Source organism: Passer domesticus, chromosome 1 (assembly GCF_036417665.1).
Source record: "Passer domesticus isolate bPasDom1 chromosome 1, bPasDom1.hap1, whole genome shotgun sequence".
Taxonomy (NCBI): Eukaryota; Metazoa; Chordata; class Aves; order Passeriformes; family Passeridae; genus Passer; species Passer domesticus.
Genome location: NC_087474.1, coordinates 156,453,228 through 156,476,724, shown reverse-complemented (window position 1 = coordinate 156,476,724; position 23,497 = coordinate 156,453,228). Strand labels below are relative to the sequence as shown.

The 23,497-nt window shown below is 41.7% G+C and overlaps 1 protein-coding gene across 5 annotated transcripts in view; it reads left to right on the top strand.

Annotated features, from left to right (window-relative positions):
* COL22A1 (collagen type XXII alpha 1 chain) overlaps positions 1 to 23,497 on the top strand; it is a 241,567-nt gene that overhangs the window by 188,778 nt on the left and 29,292 nt on the right. For all 5 annotated transcript variants that reach the window (XM_064398335.1, XM_064398343.1, XM_064398346.1 and 2 more), the window contains 13 exons: positions 7,985 to 8,029; positions 8,465 to 8,512; positions 10,345 to 10,458; positions 10,648 to 10,701; positions 12,814 to 12,867; positions 13,695 to 13,748; positions 15,211 to 15,264; positions 16,530 to 16,583; positions 17,377 to 17,430; positions 18,470 to 18,523; positions 19,762 to 19,806; positions 20,728 to 20,781; positions 22,321 to 22,374. In XM_064398335.1, the coding sequence (XP_064254405.1) occupies positions 7,985 to 8,029; positions 8,465 to 8,512; positions 10,345 to 10,458; positions 10,648 to 10,701; positions 12,814 to 12,867; positions 13,695 to 13,748; positions 15,211 to 15,264; positions 16,530 to 16,583; positions 17,377 to 17,430; positions 18,470 to 18,523; positions 19,762 to 19,806; positions 20,728 to 20,781; positions 22,321 to 22,374 (738 nt within the window). The remainder of the gene's footprint in view (positions 1 to 7,984; positions 8,030 to 8,464; positions 8,513 to 10,344; positions 10,459 to 10,647; positions 10,702 to 12,813; positions 12,868 to 13,694; positions 13,749 to 15,210; positions 15,265 to 16,529; positions 16,584 to 17,376; positions 17,431 to 18,469; positions 18,524 to 19,761; positions 19,807 to 20,727; positions 20,782 to 22,320; positions 22,375 to 23,497) is intronic.

The following is a 23,497-nucleotide window of genomic DNA, read 5'->3' as shown; positions in this document are numbered from 1 at the left end:
GGATGCCCATCCCTGGAAGTGTCCAAGGCCAGGCTGGATGGGTCTCTGAGCAGCCTGGGAGAGTGGAAGGTGTCCCTGCCCATGGCACAAGTTGGGAACTGGATGATCTTTATGGTCCCTTCTAACCCAAACCATGCAAAGATTCTCTGGCTCTATACTTTGTCACAAGACAAATGATTGATCCAGGGTTTTCTTCCAGAGCCCATGATAGCTGAAATGGTCCCTTGTGTCCCTGGGCAGCCAGAGATTTGGGCTTGATTGTGTCCTGGTGCCTGTCCCTAGATCTCATCATCGTGTCTCAGATGTTTGAAATTTTTAATTAAGATGTTTTGAAGAGGAGATAGGATAGATGGGTTTATTAGAGTTGTAGTGTGTGAGGAGAGTGCCTGAGGCAGCTTTTTGGGGTCTCTTTCTGGCTCTGCTCAGATCAGCATTGGCTGGTCAACTCTTGGAAATGCAGCACTGAGGTCTTTACATTTTTCTTTTCTCTGCAGAAAATTAATCCAAACACAAACATTCCTCAGGCTACTTATAAAACACATTCTCTGTTACACTCACTGCCTTAATTGCTGTCAATATGTCTTTTAGACCCTTTCTGTATTGTCTGATCACTTGTTAAACCATTCAATCTGTGTTTCAGGAGGTATAATTGGAGGTACAGGCCACATTCCAACATTTCTTGGTGTGTCAGCAGGGGTAACCTATTTTGACAAGATCATGCATTTGCAGTTCCCTGATCTCTATCTTTATTTAACTAGCATAAGGAACTTTTTATTCTGCTTCTGCACTCTTGTGTGCCAATGCAGTGTTCCTGTATCCTCTGAAACATGTCCATTTTTGTACTCTGCTGTGTTCAAACAGGATATCATTGGATAGGAAAGCTCCAATTTGAATTGCTAATATGAATTTGCCATGCATCTCCCAAGCCATGCAGTGTCAATTGCCTGAATGTCTTGCCTTAGTGTCTTGTACTTTTCTGTGGCCTTTGCAAATGTATTCCATGTTTTTTTTTCTGAGACTGAAAAGTTCTTTAAAATCACATTTACATACATCAAGTTACTCTGAATTATTTTTCCAGTTGCAAACTCATCAGATGCTTGTGGAAATGCCTGCTATCAGTTGCATTCTCTGATACAGCAAATCAGATTTACAACTGCATTTGGGGACACGAAAGAGTCAATGCTATTTTTGCAATAGCTTTGTCCAGAATTCTCTCCCACTGGTGAATAAATTGGGGTTTTTTACAGGACTACCCTCTAGATTTTTTCTGGTTCCCCAAAAGCGTGTCGTATTTTTTGGCATATTTTCAAAGTCACCTTTTGAAATATCTGTTGGCTACTCAATTTAATATCAAGAGTTCTCAGAACAGTGTCTTTTTTTATTCAGACTTAGGTTTTGAAAATACTTGCCTAGGTTTACAGTACTATTGTGCTGCTTTGGCCTTGTTCTGTTCCTCTTAGAAAAAGCCTTGCTATTTGTTTGGCTTCTAGAGTTCATTATGTCCATAAATCCTTATGAATTATATTTTTCTGCGACAAAGCTGGGACATGTTGTCTTCTTCCATGTATATAATTTTCTTGTCTTTAAATTTGCTTTTTTTTTTTTTCTGATTAACCAAAGCTCTAATTCTTAAAGCCTGAAAAGTGTGCTTTTTTTAGGTCATTTTTTTCTAATAATATGAATAATTTTTTTCCATAACATAACTACTACACATTGTGCCTACTTGAAGGACCTCAGTCACTTAAAAAAATTACTTTCTCTTGCTTTTGGAAAAAAAACTCCAAATCACATTTTAATCTAGCAGTATTCCTGTATCAAGCATTAAAATAGTGTAGCCTTAAGTACCTTCTGTCAGAGAAGTTGGCCAATCTCCTAGTCTGAGGATTATAAAAAAGTATTTCTACATGTTCACTGATGTTATATGCAGTGCTGTCTCCTCCAGCTGCTGCAGAGCAGGTCCCTCCTGCCTGGTTAAATTAGAGATATGGAAGAAATTCTTAACTGTGCATGTAGTGAAGCACTGGAGCAGAATGCCCAGAGAAGCTGTGACTGCCCCATCCCTGGAAGTGCTCAAGGCCACGTTGGATGGGGCTTGGAGCCACCTAGTCCAGTGGAAAGTGTCCTGTCCATGGCGGGGGCTTGGAATGAGATGGGATTTCAGGTCCCTTCCAAACCATCCCATGATTCTATGGTTTATTAGAAGATGTAAAACCACAGGACAAGCCACAGTGGGCAGATGCAGGGCTCAGCCAAACAAATGCTCTGCCAGCTCTGTTTTATACCCTTTTATACCCTTTTGTGTGTACCCCCTGTTTGTTTGTCACTCTGTCTTCCCCTGCACAGCCCCTCATGCATCTCCCCAGCTCTGTCAGTCCCTCAGCCCTCTGAGTTCATGGTCCCCCAGTTTACAATCTGATCTCTTGGAGGGTCCAGATTGCTCTCCCAGGAAGTGCAGTCTGGTTTTTGATATCCCATCAGTTACTGGCAGTGACAAGATCTGCTTCTCCTTAGGTCTGTGTGTCTTGGAAAATTTGGGTTCTGGTTTCCTCCTTTTCCCTTAATTTCCCAGCTGACAAGGTCCTGGATGAGGTAACCTTGCTGCAATATGCCTCCTCATATTTCCACATGCCTTGATCAATTAGTGTGAATGTCCAGATTTGCTTCCCATCACTGGCGTCCTTTTTTGTTGGTCAGGTTTGTGTCCTTGGCATTCTAATTTATGACTTTTTCCTTCTCTTCCTTTGTCAAATTCAAAAAGGTCCTTGACCAGATACCCCTAAAGGAGCAGACACTCTCTGGCCAGCCACCCTACACTTCATGTTTTGGAATCATCTGTTCTCCCCTGCCTGTCTGCTGGGAAATAAAATGTTTCTGTTCAACACACCTATTTAGTGTCCTTAGATTAGGAAACAATCTGAATGAGATATTCTGTTATCCTCCTGTTAACAGTAAGGGCACCTGTTTAATAGGATCTTTCTGTATTTTGATTATGGTAATTTGAATTAACATAAACACTGAATTAATCACTTCTTAATTAGGTTAATTATTTATGGTAACTAAGTTCCAGCATTACTGAGAAGTTCATCTTCCCCCTGCATTTTCTTTCATAATTGCAAAACCTTTGTGGATGCATAAATTACTGCCAATGGATTTGAAAAGCAGAGTTTGATGTTCTGAGGTTGATTTTGCCATCCACATAGAAGGACAGTTCCAAGGAGCCTTTGTGTTTGTTTTAGGGCACTTACACCCCAAACCAGGGTACACTTATTAACTCACCTATTGTCTCTTTATTGCTGTGACATATAACTGATTTAAGATACTGCATTTCAAGTTTAATTTTTAGTCTTGTAATAGAACTATTCCACCATATGCCTGTGTGACTTACACGCTTCCCCTATACACTTATATTTCCTTACAGACTTCCTTTGAGTATTTTCACATGCACCACTTACCTGAGCATCATTTTCCCCATCGTAGGATTTTGTCTCTTAACTGCACCAGCATTTAATTTCTTTTTAGTTACAGAATCAGAATATTCTGTATTGGAAGAGACCCACAAGGCTCATCAAGTCCAAGTCTGAAGTGAATGGGCCATGAGGGGATCAACCCACAACTTTGGCATAATTAGCACAATTTGCCAACCAACTAAGCTAAATATTGTTTTTTAGCATTATCAGCAGCACAGTTTCCATCAGTTCCCATTTAAAGACCATTCCTGTGTGTCAGATTTTGCAGACTGATGCTCTGGATACTGTACATCACACCTCCTCATGGCTGACATCTTTTCCCTGTACTGGTGTGCTGCACCACTCATTGGATGTTCTGCTTTGTGCCAGCCACTCTTGGCTGCAATCTCCTGAAAGTGTTCAAACCTTATGAGTTTTCCAACACTGGTTGTTATTTGGGTCTGTGCATTGTCCCTCATCATGTTAGCAGCATTTATTTTCTGTGCCATGCAGTTTTTTGGCCAGACTCATTTCCTTTTTTCTGAATTTTCTGGCTTTCTCTTTTCCAGTTCCCTCCCCTATTAGCTTGTCAGATGCAGTTTTAAATTCCATGTCTTCATTCTAGCATTTTCATTCTGCTCTGAGCAATGTGAAGCTGCATTAGGGGAGGTTTAGGTTGGATATTAGGAAAACGTTCTTCATCCAGATAGTGGCCAGCACTGGAACAGGATCCCCAGGCAAGTGGTCACAGCACCAAGACTGACAGAGTTCAAGGAGCATTTGGATAGTGCTCCCAGGCACCTGATGGGATTCCTGGGATTGTCCTGTGCAAGACCAGGAGCTGGACTTGATTTTTTGTGGGTCCCTTACATCCCAGGGTATTCTGTGATTCTATATTTGCCCCTTACAACCCAGGGTATTCTGTGATTCTGTATTTGTAGCTTGTCTGTTTTTGTCAGCCTTTTCTAACTCCAGGCCTCTACAGACCAGCAATATTTCCTCTGCTTTTGACTCTGCTTCCATTGGCCTGTTCTCTGATAATGCACCATGCTGAAGTGCCATCATCTACATCTGATTTGTTCTGTTTGGCTCACAAAAGCATTCTTCAATGGACATTCTCTGTTTGCAGTCTTGTACCTTTCAATTGTTTGACTTTTCCTGGGGAGGCAGGGTTTTTTTCATGTTTGTCAGCCATAGCACAGAGCTTCATCTCTTTTCCTGTCTTGTTTCCACCCTTTTAGAGACATCACCAGCTCCACATCATATAACATCCAAGAAAATGCCTTTTAGTCTCAAGGCAATCTGATGCCATGTGGACATGATAGCTGTGCTTAATCCTTTCTAAGGATTTCCATTTTATTCACTCTCTTCTTGCATGTCTTTTCACATAACTAAGATGTCTTTTCCTACATTCTTTTTTTAAAAGATCTTTAAATACTCAGATTACACCGCTAGTGCCATGTTCATATTTCAGATCCCAAAGCAGAAGGCTGTCACTGAGCCCTATGGCATATATTTATAGCTGTGCTACTAGTCAGCATGAAAGACATTTCTGAACTGTCTTTTCTGTCTTGCTTTCTGATCCAGGATTATTTCATAGCTCAAGTTTTTGCTTTGCATCACACTTTTTAGAGCAAGTTTTGTGTGAGTCTTCCTGAACAAAGTAGGTCTGGGAATATAAGATCTGTGTAATTGTTATTTAGCCATCCCTCTTCCCATTTTCAGAAGTGGCTGAGAATACAGTGGAGATGCCAAAAGCACGACCTGACAGTTAGCACTTGTGAAAGGGAAGGAACTCTGGGAACAATACACAGTTCTCTGGATTCACCTTGAAATTCTGTGGAAGAAGGAAAGCTATAAATTACTAAAGTGATTTCTTATATTTACTCAGTTCTCCAGAAGGACTTCTGGGGAGAAATGTGAGATAAACATCATCTTCAGACATTATCTTCTCTTTGTTCTCACCTGCAGAAGGTTTAGTTCCTCAGGAAACAAAAGTTCATCCATGAACTTCAGTACTACTTCAGCTCCACTTAAGGTCCATTTCAGTGTCTGTTTAATTTTTGTCTCTTAGAATGTCAAGGTAATTGAAAGGTTGTTGCTCATCCAGAAGCATTTAATATGGACATAGAAAAAGATAATCAATATATTTTCCCATTTTTTCTCTCCTCTAGCAAGGCATACAGGATTTAAGTACTAAGTGAGACTCAAGGATGAAATTCAAGTTTGCCCTATAGCTACAATTGTGGTGTATCATGACACACAGTGCTCTTCAGTCATTAATTCTCATATCCCCATCTGGTTGTCTGTGTAAATAATGCAATGAACTGATTGGCACAACTGAATAACCTGAGCCAAGGTGGCAGAAAGAACACCCAGTGTCCTTCCTCACTAAGTATTTGACCAAATTTTAAAGGCACTTTCCATATGGAAGTCCTGGATAGTCTCAAAGAGTAGCTCCTAGGTCAGTAGCTGAGCCTAGACTGATTGAAAGCCACTTACTTGTACCTTGATCAGCATCCAGATGTTGATGCAGCCCAAAAAGCCAATGAAGTCCTGGGCTGTATCAAAACCAGCGTGGCCAAGAGGTCAGGGCAGGGGATTCTGCCTCTCTACTCCACTCTGGTGAGACCCCACCTGCAGTGCTGTGCCCAGCTCTGGGGTCCCACAGCACAGGAAGGACGTGGAACTGTTGGAGTGAGTCCAGAGGAGGCCACCAAGGCAGCTGGAGGGGTAGAACAACTCTCTTACAAGGAAAGGTGGAGAGAATTGGGATTGTTGAGCCTGGAAAAGTGAAGGCTTCAGGGTGACCTATTCATGGTCTTCCAGTACCTGAAGGGAGCCTTGAAGAAGGATGGAGAAGGACTTTGGACACGGTGTGGAACTATAAGTAACCAAGACAGACAAAATCCAGAGCTGAAGTGTAAAGAATAGATTTATTCCATTACCACACTGGCAGAATGGGGACACATGCATTGCTAAGCTTATTCCATCTTGGCGGGGGCAAAAAGTGCTCAGGGTAACCTCCAAGCTTCTTATCTCTCCTTTGCCCAGCAGGGAGGCCACAGCCTGTGAGGAATGCCTTTTAAGTTTTTTGCAGCATTCTGTTATCTTCTATAAAACCTTCACTTCTCAGGACAGACAGAAAACAACCCTGAGAAAACACAACACGTGAAATTTTCCACACTGAATATTCTTAGCATCCTCCAGCTGCAAGGTGTGGAGGTTGAGTGAAAACAACACTATTTTTCCCTCCTCATCAAGTCTTCCACTTTCAACCTTTTTCTCTCCACAGAAGGGGAGTGGCAGTAAAAGGGTAATAGCTTCAAACTGGGAGAAAGTAGGTTCAAAATGGATATATGGAAGAAGTTCTTTTCTGTGAGGGTGGTGAAACACTGGCACAGGTTACCCAGAGAAGCTTTGCCGCCCCATCCCTGAGAGTGTTCAAGGCTGTGTTGGATGGGGCTTGAAGCAAACTGGTCTAGTGGAAAGTGTCCCTGCCCATGGCAGGGGGTGGATTATTTAGAGGGTCTTGAAGGTCCCTTCCAACCCTTCTGTGATTCTGTGAATATCCTGGGTGGCAAATCTGGAGCCATTTGAGAGAAAACCCCATGTGGGACTTCTGCAGAATCAACAAAGCTGAACACAAATAAGATATTTTTAGATAGTCAGTAGAAACTGTTCCTTTAGAGACTAAAATGATCAGGTAGGACAGCTTTTGTATGTGGTAAATTTTGTATGCTCTTTAAGGTTCTAAGTATGAGTGGAACATGCACTTGCTTGAGTGATGACACAGGGTGATGGACCAGGTGGATACAGGAATTCAGGAGAAAATTGTTTGGGGAAATGTCACTGAGTATCCTTAAAACTGCAAGGATCCTCACAATGCAGAGTATTGTCACCATCTGAGCCGTGGCCAACTGTCTTGTTCAAAATATTTGGTTTCCCAAGTCAGCATTACTTTATTGAAAGACTTTACAAAAATTTTTAGACATGGTTTTTGTTTTGTTTTTAGCAAACTTAATTCCTTGTAAACAACATGTAAAAGATGCACACTGAGGGTTGAAAGTTGTCCCTTTTCCTAATCCTGCCTTTCTGAACATAAAACTCTGAAAATGTTGGTAGCTTCTACGCCTTCATCTCAAGCAAACTGATATCTCTACACCTCAACAAACAAAAAAAACAACCAACCAGACAAACAAACAAACAAATTGATTTTGCTTGTGGACAGGTGCCTTCAAAGATTTAAAGCTTCATCCTTCACACCAGTAAAGTTCATAGTGTTTCCTATCACCAGAAGACAAGCTAAACCAATTCCAGTCTCTGTGTGACTCAAATGAATTTTAGCAAGTGTTCGAGAAGATGTTCAAGTTGCAGATATTTGCAGGAATTTGCTGTCTGTCACATGCAAGGAGTAGTGCTGCTCAGCAGAGGAAAGTAAAATGAGTACTAGTGCAGTTCAGTCAGCAGAGTGGAAGAGAAACCAGGGGGGTATTGTATAATAATTTCACATTTTTTTTCTTTTTCTTGATCTGTAGGGTGTACCTGGAAATCCAGGAGAAAGAGGACCTCCTGGAAAACCTGTATGTAACTTCACTTCTGTGTTACATCTTCCTTTTAACTCAGTATCCACCTGTACACCTCGCCTCAGAAGTGAACTTGGGTGCTTTTCCACTGTTGTTTTTCCCAGCAGAGCAGTAGGAAAAAGACTAAAACCCACTAAAAGTTTAGTGAAGGCTTTGGAATGGTATGAGAACAACTGGATATTCTGCATGTAAATAAAAGCCAAAATTTTAAAGGCACTTCCTTAGCACCACTGTACAGTACCCTCAGCAAGAACTCATCTCAGGTTGCAATGAAAAGCATTGGTAGGGTGGGGTGGGAAGTACAAGTTTAGCCCAGTGGGTCCTAGACAGGACAAGGAAAACCAGTGAGAATCCAAGAACATGTTCAGGAAAAATTTTCATGTCTTGCTGCTTCTTAAAATTGCCTGAAATAATGAATTTCTTGTTCCATAGGGTTCCCCACCCCTGCTCACTCCAGAGGACATAAATCTCCTGGTAAAGGTAATCAGCCTTTAATGAGGGTGGGAGTTTATCACTGATTCAGACCTAACACTCTGTCATGGGAAAGTGTCTGGACTACAAGTGCAAAAGGTGTCTTTAAACACTCTTTCAAAGCTCAAGACTTACAAGCCTCCTACTTGCACTGGTATTGGGACACGAGCTCACCGTGGAGATGAAAATCCCTTCCCCAGCAGTGAAATGACCTAAAAAATTCTCTATAACATCTCTAAGACTTTCTCAGCTCTTCCTGAGGCATTCATTCAAGGAGAGATAAGCATTTTCAAGTTACATTATCTAAACCAGAAAATGGAAACCATTTTAGTAAAATGCTGGATTTTTCATGTGCACCTTCAACAGTGAATGGAATGATTTTGGGTAATTGTGGGTGCATATTTAGTTTGCATTGTGAATCTAAAAGGATGCAGGTAATTATCCCAAAAGTACTTGTGATTGAAAAGTGATAATCTGTCTGCCTTTACTCTCCGTGTAGAGAATTTTGTGAGAAATTAGTCAGTCTTTGATAGGTGTTGACTGAAAAATCTCTATAGATTTACATGGGCTGAGTTGTAAGTTTTTTAAACTGTCTTAAACCTGGCAAGAAATCTTTTCTTATTGATTGAAATAAACTAAAAAATTACCTTCTCTTACCAACCACATTAACCAAAGGACCCTTTTAAGATTGCTGCTGTGAAATTACTCTTCACTGAAGAGCTCTTTGTTTTGTAGACCCCAATATTATTCTGGAGGTTTCACCATAAGGTGTTGCTTGGGTCTTCTGATCTGGACAAGAGCAAGAGACTCACTCTTGGGTACAGGATGTCACTTTGATGTTCTTTCATTTCCTTCCTTTGCTTCTATTATGGTTAAACACATTTGTACATTTTTTCTGCTTGGTATTTTTTCACTCCACACTTGGTACAGAAAGCAGAACCTTGAAATCCCAGATGAAATTAGGACTCTGCTGTTACGGGTGTTTCTCAAGCTTACATTGTAAGTAGATAAATGTGGATGTAGGCACTGAGACCCAGAAGGACAATTTACCCCACAGTTTTGCAACAGATTATTGACAGAGTTGGGTGTTGTAGCAGGGGCTCCTGACTCCCCACCTGATAATCCGTTTTGTATTGTGCTCTTATGGGCAGGATTCCCTCCCTCTTTACTGAAGGGAGTCTGCCTTTGAAATGGAAATGTCATAGATGGATTCAATCTCCTGAGGATAGCTGGAATGTAAAGACTGCTGAGACCATGCTTCAGAGATGTTTGGAAGGAGGGAGGTAGTGATTCTCCCTGATAAAATCTGGCTAGGACACTGTGACATTCACTTGGTCTTCACAAACTCCATTGGATGAGTTGTCCTTAGCCAAGCTGGCTGCTGAATAATTCTTTCATTATGACATTGTTTTGCACCTGACTTATCCCTAGAAACCTGCCCTCTAAGCAGTAACACAGATCTTTCAGCCTGGAGCAGACAAAGGCTTCTAGTGGTCTTGTAGATTCAAACCAATGTTTTTCTTGATAATCTTTCTAGTCTCCCTAACCTCCCCATCAGGAAGAGCTTTTCCTTGGTTTCCTGATCCTGGGTGACCAATTAGGACTTAGAACTGACAGGAAACTTCCCCTGGGAGCAGGTGTGAGCTCAGCTGCTGACCCTCACTCTGCTTCATGCTGCCCTCATTGGTTCTTTAAGGCAAATTCACCCCAATCCCCAGGTGAAACAGCAAAGGATCGAGAATTATACCAGCACCACAGTGCTGCATTCATAGTGGGTGTCCACAGGGTCTGCTAAGTGCCTGCAGTCTGTTGCTGATGTGTTTTCCCATGTTCTCTCCCAGGATGTGTGCAGTGAGTGCCCTCCTGGCCCACCAGGACTGCCAGGCATCCCAGGTTTCAAAGGGGATAAAGGTCTCCGAGGACCACCAGGTAGAGATGGCCAGGATGGGAAAATGGTAAGAGAGCTGAGGGAGTGACCATGCCTTGGATTTGCTGGGACCTTGTTTTTCTATTAATATGGTTGATGGTTTCTTATAAGATTATTGATTATTTTTTTTCATCAACAACCTGCTGAATCTTTTTTTAGAGGCCCGTGGAGTCAATGAACTAAACTAGTGTTTACTTCTACCTCTTGTGCATTGCAGGGGATTGCTGGTCCCAGAGGTCCTCCAGGCCCACCTGGGCTCGATGGCCCAAAGGTTGGTTAGTTTTCTTCAGTTATCTAATGAAAACTTATTTGTGACTAATTAGTCACGCTAACTATTTTGGGAGCAGGTTGCCCAAAGAAGTTGTGAGTGCCTCATCTCTGGAAATATTAAAGGTTAAGTTGGATGGGGGTTTGAACATCTTGGTTTAAGAAGGTGTCCTTGCCCATGGCATGAGGAATTGTTTCACTTTAATAGTGTCTTCTACCATCCCTTTGTTCACACACAGAAAGGCAGACACATCTGAGGGCCTGATTCTTGGTGTTGAATTTCATTACATTGATGGATAGACTTGAGAGTAAGTTTCAACTCAAATTAGCTGATAAAGAAATTAATGCCTCAGCAGCATCCACTATGTCTATTTCTCTCCTTTTTGAATCTTATGTGCTGGAACTTAAATTAAGGCTGTAATGGGCTGCTGGGCTCCAAACACACCATCTGCCCTGGTGGTCTTACCCAAAAACTCCAAGTATTTCCTGAAACATGACACAGAAAAAACTTCTTTTAGCTACGTGGTGCTGCTTCATGGTCTAGGACATAGGTGAACATAAAACTTCCATTGTTTGAAGTATTCCAATAAGGTCACGTTTCAAACATTTCTCGTAAAGAGGACTGTCACCAGTCTGTTCACAATACCAGTGCCTGGCCACAGTTAAAACCTTTACAACTGCCTAATGTGAAATAAATCAAAACAAATCAATGAGGGGAGGTGATTTAATGATCGGCCACAGTTTCCTCCAGACATCCTTTCACTACTGACTTACTGTCTAAAATAGCTCCTGCTATTTTAACATCTTTGTATTTGCACTTGTTAGAGTGCAGGACAAGCTAATAGAGTTTCATGAATTAATTTCATATCTTGCAATTAAAAGTGTGGTGGGGACAGCAGCACAATCTTGAAAGTAAACAGAATTGATCAAAATGAAAGTATGTTCCAGGATAAAATTTAGAAGAGAATTAGTAACCCATAAAGCCAATAACTGGCAGAAATGCCAAGCAATCTGAGACATACCACGTCTGCTGCTTTCTTATATTTCATAAGAAAGCAGAGATTTAGGCAGCAAAAGTGGATAGTTAGGTGAAATAACAGGATAAATTTCAAACTGTACCTGTGCATAAAGTCAAATCAAGTAACTGATAAGTAGTCTAACTTGAATTCAATAAAAATAATTCAAAAAAAAAAAAAAAAAAAAAAAAAAAAAAAAAAAAAGACCCCTAGAGAGAAGCAAACACCAGGTCAGTCTTTGTGACTCTTTTCTGCATAGCTTAGGAGGATCCTTGCAGTGGAAGACCCAAATTGCTCTGCACTTTTGACTCTGTGGTGTATTGTCTTTACCAGCATCATCCAAGCTGTTAGGTCCTGCTCTGAAAGAAGAGCAGTAGAGCTGCAGATCTTTGCTCATGAACAGCTTCATTCCTTCTGGCCATATGAATTAGATTTCTTTTATGAATAAATATCAACCCTCTTTCTCCCCTTTGTCTCCTAGCTCTCGTGTAGCAAACCAGTGTATTATTTCCATGGCCAGCAATTCATTATTGCTCTGTGCATTGTTCACACCTTGCTCACCTTCACCTCAGTAATTTTCACTGTCTTGTCTCCCTGTAAGCACTGGTTATGCAGACCAGCACAGTTGAGTTAGCTGTCTCTACCTGTGTCTCTAGAATAGAAAGAGAGAGAAAAAGGAGAGCACTTTCTGGGTGTGAATTTTCTGGCTGCACCTTAGAAATGCTGGTTTTATTGCTGTTGTCCCTGAAGGGTGTGGGCACTTTTGTTGGGCCAGATGATTCTTTATCAAGATGTGATTTAGTGAAGTGCCTAATAACCTGCCTGGTCTTTAAGGATGTGTAATTCCTCTTTATGCCTATGATAATAAAACATTAGAAACCAGCTATGCTGGGTCTGCTCAGAGGCCATTTTCCACATAAATTCCTGGCTCCAGCACTGGTAGTGAAATTCTAGAGAAGAATTTAAGAGGAGAGCAAGAAGGGCTCAGTCCTGATTCTTGAGTTTTATTCTTGAATGTCCAAGTGCTTTATGAGAGAGGTCAAAAAGCTGTCACAACACTGAATCTCATTGACTTTTAATGGCTCTTTTTTTATTACCAGGGTGCTAAAGGAGACCGTGGCATGACTGGGGAAGTAGGAGAAAAAGGTGAACAGGTAAAAACAAGTGTGCTCTCCAGCAGTACTGTCACTGTGATTGGTCCTTCATCAGTAACTCCTATGATGCCTGTATAAGAGTACCCTTCTCAGAGGTAGAGGAGGAAGATGGGAGCTCTTCATCACTGACAAACCCCAAATGGGCTCTGTCAAAGATTGGAACCATAGCAGTCCTCCACAGATTTCATCCTCATCTCCAATAAAAACCTCCCAGTACCATCTGTTTCCTCACCTCTGGGATGAATGCATTGAATTTTCTGCATTACCTAACCCTTACTCATTTCCTTGGATATTCCCTAGATGATTTCCAGGAGTTCAGGTGTCTACAGGTTGAAAAAGCCAGTGTGTCTATTTGTCTTAGATGATGAATGTAAGGAGGACCTCTTTTAGGAGGGACTGAGAAGCCACAGGAAAGATGAGAATGGTTTAAATAAGAGTAAACTTTCATAGTTAATTTGCCAAGGGCTGAGTCACTGATTTAAGGTGCAAATCAGCACCTCTTCAATGACATTTTCAGGACATTTTACACAGGCTTGGTTTCCCAGCTGACCTCCTGTCTTGTGCAATTCCACAATATCTGCTCTCATCTGCCATTAGCATAGACTAAAATATGCATGGGAAGAAGAACACCTGAAATTTAACTACGTTATTTTTGAAATGCATGCTTTGAAAACCAAGATTTCACTTTAAAAAGCCTTTATTCCCTTATAACCAGCTCTCTGTGTATTGACTCATTTTGGTGTTACTTCACAATAATCACCAGTTAACTTCTATTAAAGTAGATACGTGACTAATGCGTAAAGAAAGTCTCTGATTTCATTCTGCAGGGCCACCCTGGAATGCCTGGCTTCTCAGGGGCTCCTGGAAACCCTGGTCCACCTGTAAGTTCCTCTGTTACAAAGATGTTCCTGTAGTTTCTTGCTGATACAGGGTGTTGCAAGCTCCATGTGGTGGAAAGGACCGTTCCCATCTGTCTGTGCACTAAATTTGCATTTTCCAGTGGGTTTCTAATGATCCCCTGAGTGTGATAGAGTTCCCCACTCACGGTAATTGCTGTTTAATACATTGGCCACTTTCCACTGATTGCTTCAACTCATTCTGTAAATTGTTGCTAAGCTTCAGTTGCTCTCTTTATACAACACAAAGATGATGATGAAAACTCTTCCATAGGGACTATTTAGTACATGTATAGGTGCTTTCCTGTGTGTGGGGTAAGTTGTTAGTCTAGAACTAGCAGATCTAAGAGCATTTTAGTTGTGTAAGTTACTTTTAAATTAAAAGGCCTTTTACATGTCCCTCTCCATCACAGTCCCCATTCTTAGATTCTGCTCTCTCCATGAATAAAATTATGCTTCCTTGTATTTAAAAAGGGGTGATAGTGCAGGATCAGGGCTGAGATCACTTGGCTCTCCTGCTGGCTCTCCTGCTTTGCTTCCTTCAAGTTTGGGGATTTTTTTCTGAGTCAAGGACTTTTCTCTCCAAAGCACCTTTCATTGTCCAGAGTCATCACAGCTCATATTGCTGCTTACAGTGCAGTTTGAATCTGCTGTGCTGAGGATGTGCCACCTTCATCTGTTCTGGGGATCAGCACAGCCTGAATTCACATTGCACTGACTAAATGACAAGACGTACCAGAAAAAGGGGATTAGATTAAAATTCTATATTCAGATGGTGTCAGTGCCCAAAGGATGCTGGGTGCTTTGCTGCTGTGACAGCACGTGAACTTGCTTTGTGGGTGATTTGAGCTCCCATGAGCATTATTTCAGGAGAGATTAATAACAGACACATTTGCTGTGACTCTATTAACCTAATACTAGTACAACAACAGGGCTGAACCAGTGGGATTAAAACACTTTAAATTGTCCTATGAGACCTGCTGAACAGATTCACAGCCAAAGGAAAAGTAAAACTGAACCTGTCAAAACAGAGCAAAATGTGATGTCCCCTAGACAATTTTGTTCTTCAGCTTTTGCTGACTTTTCCCTCTGTCTGCGTTGACTCGTGGCTCCAGGAGATTGCCTGCCACAATGTGTGTTTCAGAATTTCTGTTCTTCCATAATTGCTGTTCTTCACAGTGGTTTTTGTCATGATTGGCTTTTTCCTATTTGTCCCCTGTTTTCAGAAGGAAGAGCCAAGACCAAACTCAAATGTCTGACTATTTCTGTCTTTGGAGGCTGATTGAGTGCAGAGGCTGGCCCTGCATTTCAGTGATGAATGAAGAAATGGAATGAATGTTAAGCTGAGTGATTAAAGAAAGCTCCAGAGTTGCCAGCTATGGTAGGGTATGTGTTGACAAACACATAAGATTTATTAATCACATTGTTTCTGCTTTATTTTGTTTAGGGAACAGATGGGGCACCAGGACCAATAGGACCAGCAGGAAACCCAGGAGATATGGTAATCTCTAAGCTCTGTGCTTCACCACTGGCTTCACCTAGGTTTAGGTCTGTGAAATAAAGCTGAGCTGGCATCCATGTAATGTCATTTGAAAGCTCCCCAAAATATTCAGCCTGCAAGTAGAACCTCCACAAATAGCCACAGATTACTGTTCTAGCACTTCTTTTACTCACCAAATGACATTCCAAGTTAGCCAGAGGATAGTCCAGCCCGTGGGACCTCTATGGAGATTTTTGTTCCTCTTGTCTGTCTGTCCTTGCTATTAGCATCTCTTAGATGCTTCATGACCTAAGCACCTGAACTCTGTGTGGGGATTATCAAAATATTACCAGCAACCTGTTGAAGGATGTCACAGCACAGACTGCTGAGATGCTGAAGCCTGGCACTACTTCCTGGCACCACAAAAAATACCAGTACAGGTATAACTTTTGAGAAGCCCATGAAGAATTTTGGCATTGCTGTTTCATTTTAAGGGTTTTCAGATGCTACTTTATGGTAATGTGTCAGAAAACCCTGGGAGAGGTGGGTAATCTGATTGATGCTAACTTCAGTTTGAAAAGTTAAAAATGAACCTTCCCTAAAGAATACTCCCTATTGAGTTGGAACAGTTTAAAACTGTGTAATTCAGTGATTAATTTCTAGAGCAAGGTTTCCTGAGGGACAAGGTGCCTTTTGCAGAGCCATTTCACAGCCTGAACTTCATAATAAGTAAACAGTGATGGTCCTTCTGATGGCTGTTACGAAATCAGTGAGCATTCTCAGAGAGGCCAGAGACAAGATGAACAGGCTGGCTGAAATTCTGTTTCAAATGGATGATAAGATTGTGACTCTGTGAAAGACCTGGAGTGATATTGTCCACTTCTGTGGGGTGAGGGAATTTTTTGGGACGGTCAGCAAGCCATTTCTGGTAATTACTCATTTAAAAGGTATAAAATACACATCTGCTTCCTGGCAGGACACTTTATCCAGGAAGTTAAGGATGAAATATTAAATATAATTTGGCTTCAGAAAAAAAAAAACAAACGAGTGATTTCAGAGGTTTCTCAATTTGTAAGAACTCAATGATAATAGTGATTTATTTATGTTTAAAGGGAGCCATCTATTCTAAACTAGAAGGAGTTCAGGAAAACCTCATAGACTGTGTGACATGGGCTACAAGACCTCCTCACATTTGTCCCCCGTCAGACTCTGCATGTGATAAATCTTCATCTGATAGAAGCCTCTGAGGAGCTTGCCTGACCCTCGTGTTTGTTCTTTCTTTCCAGGGCAAAGATGGACCCCCAGGTCCGCAGGGCCCACCAGGGCTGCCTGGACTTCCTGTGAGTGTGATTAAGTTCCTTCTAATTCAGTACATTAAATTATTCATGCACACATAGGTATGTAAAACAAAGAGGTGACACTTCTGAGGTGCTTTGACAGCCATGCACGGTCTGTGGCAGTGTCTGTCACACTGATGCAATGTCCTTGTTCCAGGACAGTATTTGTTTTGTTCCAGAATCTGTATTTGATCTCTTTAAAGCAAAGTGTTAATAACAATGTGAATCAGGACTGTTCATTGCCTGTCTTCTCATTGGAAGAAATACTCTTATACAGAGCACAGAAATCAAGATATAATTCCAGTGTAGGGACACAGGGATTCAAAGACTGGGACATTGACTTTATCTGAATCCGGTCATAATGATTCCTTTGCACTGACTCAGATTCAAGTGCACCTTGGGCATAGACTCCTCTCTTCTGGAAAATATACAACATTTTGAAATTTTTTTAATCTCTCATAAGGATAGAGCCAGAGATAATTCTACTGTAAAGTAGCCTACCTGAAGATAATGGCATTATAATGATTTGTAACAGCTGATTTTAGAATCCTGATTTAAGATTGTTGGTGTGCTCACCTTGCTGGAAGGGGAAATATTTCCATATTGGAAAGGGAAAGATGTTATGCCGTTACAGGTTGGAGCAGGGAGAGGTTTATGGCTGAGCTATAGAAGTAGGGAAGGTTTTGGAGATTTAGGCAAACATAAGCATGTCATGATGAGCAGACTTTTCACACTGACAGAAACCCCCACTAATCCTCCTTGTCAATTTTATCCTGTTTTGCATTTCATTTAACAGGGCATTGCTGGGAATGATGGCAAAGATGGCAAACCAGGATCTCTGGGGGAGCCGGTAATGTAATTTAGAACTGTTTTGCTCAGTCAATCAGAAGCTGCATCCAGTTGTTGTTTATGAAGCTGCCTATCTATGGAGTCCTTAGGGGGAGCAAGGAGCCTGTTTGCACATCTGTTTTTAACACCAGAAGAACTGTATTGTCTTGAGCGATTTATAGGCATGACACATGAGCAATCTTGAAAAGAAACTGGGTTCTTTTACTTTTACAACTACTATAAATACACTAAAACTTAGTGACTCCACTTTTACAGCTGTCTTAAACACTGCAGAGAAAGAAGGTTGTCTTGTAACATTAAGCCTAGTGATCTATCTTTTTGATATAAGTTTATGGGGCATAAAAAGTTTAGAGGAGGAGTCTTTAAAGAAGCTTTTTTTCTGGATTGCCCTGAGACAGTTCTGTTGCCCAGAATTAGAAGGTTTATATTTGATTTTCTCTACTTCGTCTTTACTTGCATTTGCTGAGGGGAAAAAAGCTGAACCATGAAGTTGTCAGCTAAAAAGCAATGTTAGTAAATTTGGCAGTGAATGTTATTTCTTGCAACTGTGTGTGTTACATGAAGAATGTGCTTCAAGTATCAGGCATTGCCAGCCTCTTCCTGTGACTGTCAAATGGGACTTAGTGGTTCTGGGAACAGCCAAGTTCCCAGGCATTAGGACAGCTGTTAAGTAGAGGAGTGCTTGTCACAGAAACTGCAGATAGTTTGTGTTTGCACCAAACCACTCCATTTCTATGTGCAGATGCTGATTTTGCATGTGCTGGTGACGTATCGGTGTGTCTCTGACACTGCAAACGTGCACCAGTGCAGAGCTGTAAAATGCCTCAGGACCTCAGAGTGCAGGTGACGGTGCAGGTCGAGCTGTGTTTGGGAATGTCTGCCCCTGCTGTTCTCCCTGCAAACCCGGACTCTGCTGGACAAACCCTGGGCACTCACAGTTCTCAGTGATGTTATGTGTAAGGGAGAGGAGTGAGAAGTTTCCAGCAGCAGTGGGATGGACCTGGGGCTCTCTCTAACACAAGCATTATTGTTTCCCACAGGGAAAGCCTGGAGAACAAGGGCTCCCAGGCCGGGAGGGTGCCAGAGGATTGCCGGTGGGTGTTGCTCTGGAGGGTTCCACCCACTCAACCCCCTGTACTATAGTCAGGGAGTATTTCTTGGACAAATGAGATTCTTTACTGCCGGGGTCGGCTGTTGATTGTCTCTGCCCCAGCACGGGAAAAAGTGGTTCTGGGTAGGCCGCGCTCTCGAAGAAGGAGTCTGGACTCTTGCTTTCGGTCTTCAGTTGAGTTTATTATTTCTTATCTACAAAGATTTTCTGTCTGTCCAGCCGAGGTCTGATCAGCAAGACAGCCAAAGGCACTCTCCCCCGCCCACGAGGCGGTTGTCTCTTTTATAATGAAAATTACGTATTCGATATTTACCTTTACTTCCCAATACTTTCTGCCCTTGTTGGCAAGTGTACTCTTTCTATGAACCAATCCACACATGCCAACATCATCCTGAACATGGATGCCAAGGAGAAGAAAGAAGAAGGACAGGGCACGCCCAAATTCCTCCATCTTGGGACTCCTGATCCATGTACAGAATTCTAGACCCCCCTGTACAATACATAAAACCCCCCTGTACAGTGCATTCTAACTTAAGTTCTAACAAGTGAATAACATCCCCTCTCTATTTAGACATGAAATTTTCTCATCTCCTCACCTTCAGGTGTCATTTCTTTAAAAGGATCAAAGTCAAGCCACCAGGTACTTTTGGCAACATTCCAGGGCTTCCGAGCCCCCCAAGGGTTGTCTCGGTAGCTCTGGACATCCGGAGTGATGTACTGAGTTCCCACACTTTACTGATGCAAACACATAACCAGTCCTGGCATTGTGACTAAATAAAACATGTAAATAAGCAACAACAATAGAACACAGACATTTCTCTTCACATGTGGAGAAGAGTAAATCCCTTATCTAGAAATTAAAGCATGTAACCTCATGACACCCCTCCACCAGAAGTCACAGCTGTAGCCCTTGTGTTCTGTTACAGGTCCTCTGAAAGAGTGGGGACAGTAAAGTTTAGGGTTAAATAATGTATTGGCTGGACACACCAAGGATACACAGAGTACAGCCTTGGTTTTACAGCTTTAGGAGCTATGGAAAACTTTTCCTGTGATGTGGCCCTGCCTAATTACTCCCTGGAACATAGCTGCTCCATGCTGACTAGTCCCCAGTAACTTTAGGCAAAACTGGAAAGGCTATTAAATTAACATTGAAGCTAGAGTTTTCTTAGTGTTTCCTGCACTGGGGTGATGGATAATTATTTATTTCATTGCCTTGTGTAGGGTTTCAAAGGACAGAGAGGAGATACAGGTCCCCCAGGTCCCCGGGTAAGTAACAGGTACCTCATGCACAATCCTTTGGAGAAAGATTGTGGGAATTGAAATTGCCTTTTCTGAGGTAGTAGGTAAAAATTATGACAGTGTTTCATGTGGCTGTTTTCAACTATGGGCCACATCTATGGCACAGAAATGACAGCAGCTGTCTTCATTCCCTCTGCTGAACTTCTGATTCTGGGGAAGGTGAGGCAGCTGGTGGAGCTGAATCCTCTGATGCTCCCTTTGAGATACTCCGTTGTGAGTAAATCTCAAGGATGCCTCCATACCACATCCTTCTGGTAAAAATGCTGGCAAAGTGAGGACCCCTACTGCACTTGTTGGATAAGTGCTAGCTCTCCTCCACAAATGCTGAAGTGCAAAATAAGTTCAAGTACAAAATTTACAGAAAAGTGAATAGAAATGTCCCTTTAATTTAGTTTCTTGTGGGTCATAAAACTCAAACCTCAAGTCCTGCATGAAAAGTTGTTCTCCACTCTTTTTGGAGCTCCTTGGTGTAAAAGGGGAAATACAAAACTGAATGTTCTTCCACCTAATCCTGCCTTTTTTACAGGGAAATAAAATTCTCTGCTTTCAGAAGCTCATGTGAAAAATCCAGTGCTGGAGATCCTCATCTCTTCCTCATTATGATAGCTTCTGTATCATGAATGTATTGGTGGTTTTCAGTGCCTTCAGTAGCAGTAGCAAATAATTTGCTGGAAAGCAGAGCACTGCCTTGTGCATCACTTACAGGAGATGTTTCTGAGTTATTTTTATAAGCTGCATGTCATATAAGATGAACGAGCCTCTTGCTGGCTTTAAAAAATTTTTCACTGAGCTCAGTCACACATTGCAGAAACCCCATACCACTTATAGTGGTGATGCTGGTCTGAATTTGACCTTGAGCTGATCTCTTCCCTTTTTGCTGAATTGCAGGGGGAGCCAGGTGTGACGGGTCCTGCTGGTCGTGAGGGGCCACCAGGGAAGGATGTAAGTGCACCATTTTGAGCAGAAATGAATCTCCTTCTCCCTGACAAATGAAAATTTTAATTCACAGTGACCCTGACCTGAAACAGCTGCAGAAACTCCAATAAAGGGTGAATTACTGCAGGGAATGATTTGTGCAAAGATCATTAGGGGAAACAAAGAATTTTGTCACTGCTCTGCTGCTGGCACTAAAATGTCAGATATGTCTTTGGATAAGCAGAGAAAGCAGCATTGTGTGAAAGTCAGACTGTGCTTGGTAGCCATGGACCTGTCTTCTGGCACCCATCTCTGAGCAGTGCTCCTCTCTGCGGGTCCCAGCAGGCCAGGCTCTGTCACGCTTCCTCTGCCACAGCTGTACCTGACTGACTGTGTTGCTCCACTGAAGTCTGTGAAATACCTGTGGAATAAGTTGCTGCTGCTCAGAGGAAAGAAAGATGGTACAAACAGTTCCTCTGGCATGACTAGTGTCAAGTGCAGTCATATAAGAGAGTCCTGGGAGGGCGCAGCTGACGTGGGATCCTGCAGCAGCTGCTGAGCAGTGTTCCGAGCAGCTGGTGTGGCACTGCCATGGCACCTGGAGAAGTGGCTTCTCATTTGCACCCCTTCATGTCACTGGAAACTGGTGTGCTGTAAATGGTACCCTACAAAGCAAAATGTAGGGCAGACCAAAAGGAACCCCTGGGAGGAGATGGAGGCAGATCTGAAGCCTCCCTGGAGAGAGAATAGGCTTGTCAATTCTTGAGAAATTTCAGAGACTCTCTGTCCCTGAGAAATACAGCTTTATAGTTGTGTTCAAGGGTCCCAGGACAAGGGAAGAGATAAGAATCTTGACTCCATGGTTCAGAAGGCTGATTTATTATATTATGATATTATATTATATTATATTATATTATATTATATTATATTATATTATATTATATTATATTATATTATATTATATTATATTATATTATATTATATTATATTAAAATGCTATACTAAAACTATACTAAAAAGAATAGAGAGAAAGGATCCAGCAGAAAGCTAGAAAGGAATGAATGGAATAGAATGGCATGATAACAAAAGCTCATGACTCTCAGAGGCTTTGACACAGCTGGATCTTTATTTGGTTATTAAGTAGAAACAACTCACATGGACCAATCAAAGATGCACCTGTTGGTAAACAATATCCAGACCACATTCCACAGCCATCAGATAGTTACTGTTTACATTTCTTTCTGAGGCTTTTCAGCTAGAATAGGAGAAAAATCCTAGCAAATGTTTTTCATAAAAATATCATGGTGACACAGCTTTAAGATAATCTGATAATAACCTGATATAAATGGTTTCTGCCTGTAATCAGGTTGCATTTAGTGGTAGGTGTTTAAAATTCAGTGGGTTGATCTTCCTCATAAATAACTGAAAGAGGGCAGTGAGATTCCTTTAATCCTGTTTTGCCTAATATGTGAACAGTGTAATTTAGCAGGAGCATCTTAAAATGTTTGTTCACTTGACTCCATGTCAGCTCTTTCTCAGTCATCATAATACTTTTTTTCCTTTCAGGGGGATCCTGGTCCCATAGGGCCACAGGGCCCTCGAGGACTCCGAGGGCAGCCGGTGAGTTCTCTCTCCTGACAAGCCATTTCTAGAGGTCCATAATAGTTCACAGAATGGTTTGGATTGGAAGGAATGTTAAAGATAATGTAGTTCTAACCCCTTGCCCTGGAAAGAGATGTCACCCACTAGACCAGCTTGCTCAGAGCCCCATCCAGTCTGGCCTTGAAAACTTCCAGGGAATGGGGTGTTATGTGTTGTGGGAATGTTCTGCGATCCAGAACTCTGACCTGAAAGAAGAGAGTTTAGGAAGATTCAGACAATGTTTGATTAAAACACTTTGCCTTTCAGAAAAACAAATAAGAATAATATTGCTAGAAACTAATGAAGACTTATAAGAGTGCAAGTGACCAATGTTTGCTGACACAGTGGGAAGAACAGTTCAATGGATTCCGTCAGGATGCAGAGTCAGAAATACTCATATTTCAGTCCTGCGTCTGGGATCCTACTCACTCCTCACATAGTCTCAGTTTTCAAAGATAGACACTCATTGTGAGTGCCCAGGCTGAGTTTTGTGGAGTCCAGTTGTGATACTATTCATCTGTACTATTTTTTTACAGCTTCAGTGGAGAAATAGAAATCTAGTTGACATTTCAAAAAGTCCCTTTTGGGTTGGCTCAGAAATTACTTGTATTAATTTCACAGGGTTTAAAATTCTCTTAGAAATTAATCCTTATCAAATCTGTATCAATATCTCTGTTGCAGAACCAAGGCACATATTTAGTGTGTTGCAATGAGTTCCTTTCCTTCTTGGATGATCTGGTAGTGAAACAGATTCCACAGAATGATCAGGGGGGAAATGCTGATTCAGCAATGCAAGGAGCTGGAGCAGCAGGTGCCTGCAAGCTGGAGGGGTTGGGGTTTAGATTAGACTGCAAGAACGTAAGGAGACCTCCTGTGTCTACCTCATAATTTATCTCATTACTCCTGTGCTGCTGGCATCACTCACTATTGTGTCATGCCCCTGCGCAACAGTAGCAGTGAGTAAAAATATTTGAAAATATAAAAATTATCATAACTCCAGGCCATATTCTTCTTTACAGAAGAGTTACTTGTATGTTGGAGGGAAAAATACCAGTTTCTCTTGTTCTTCCTTTTCTTTGTTTTTTATCGAAAAAGGGGTGTG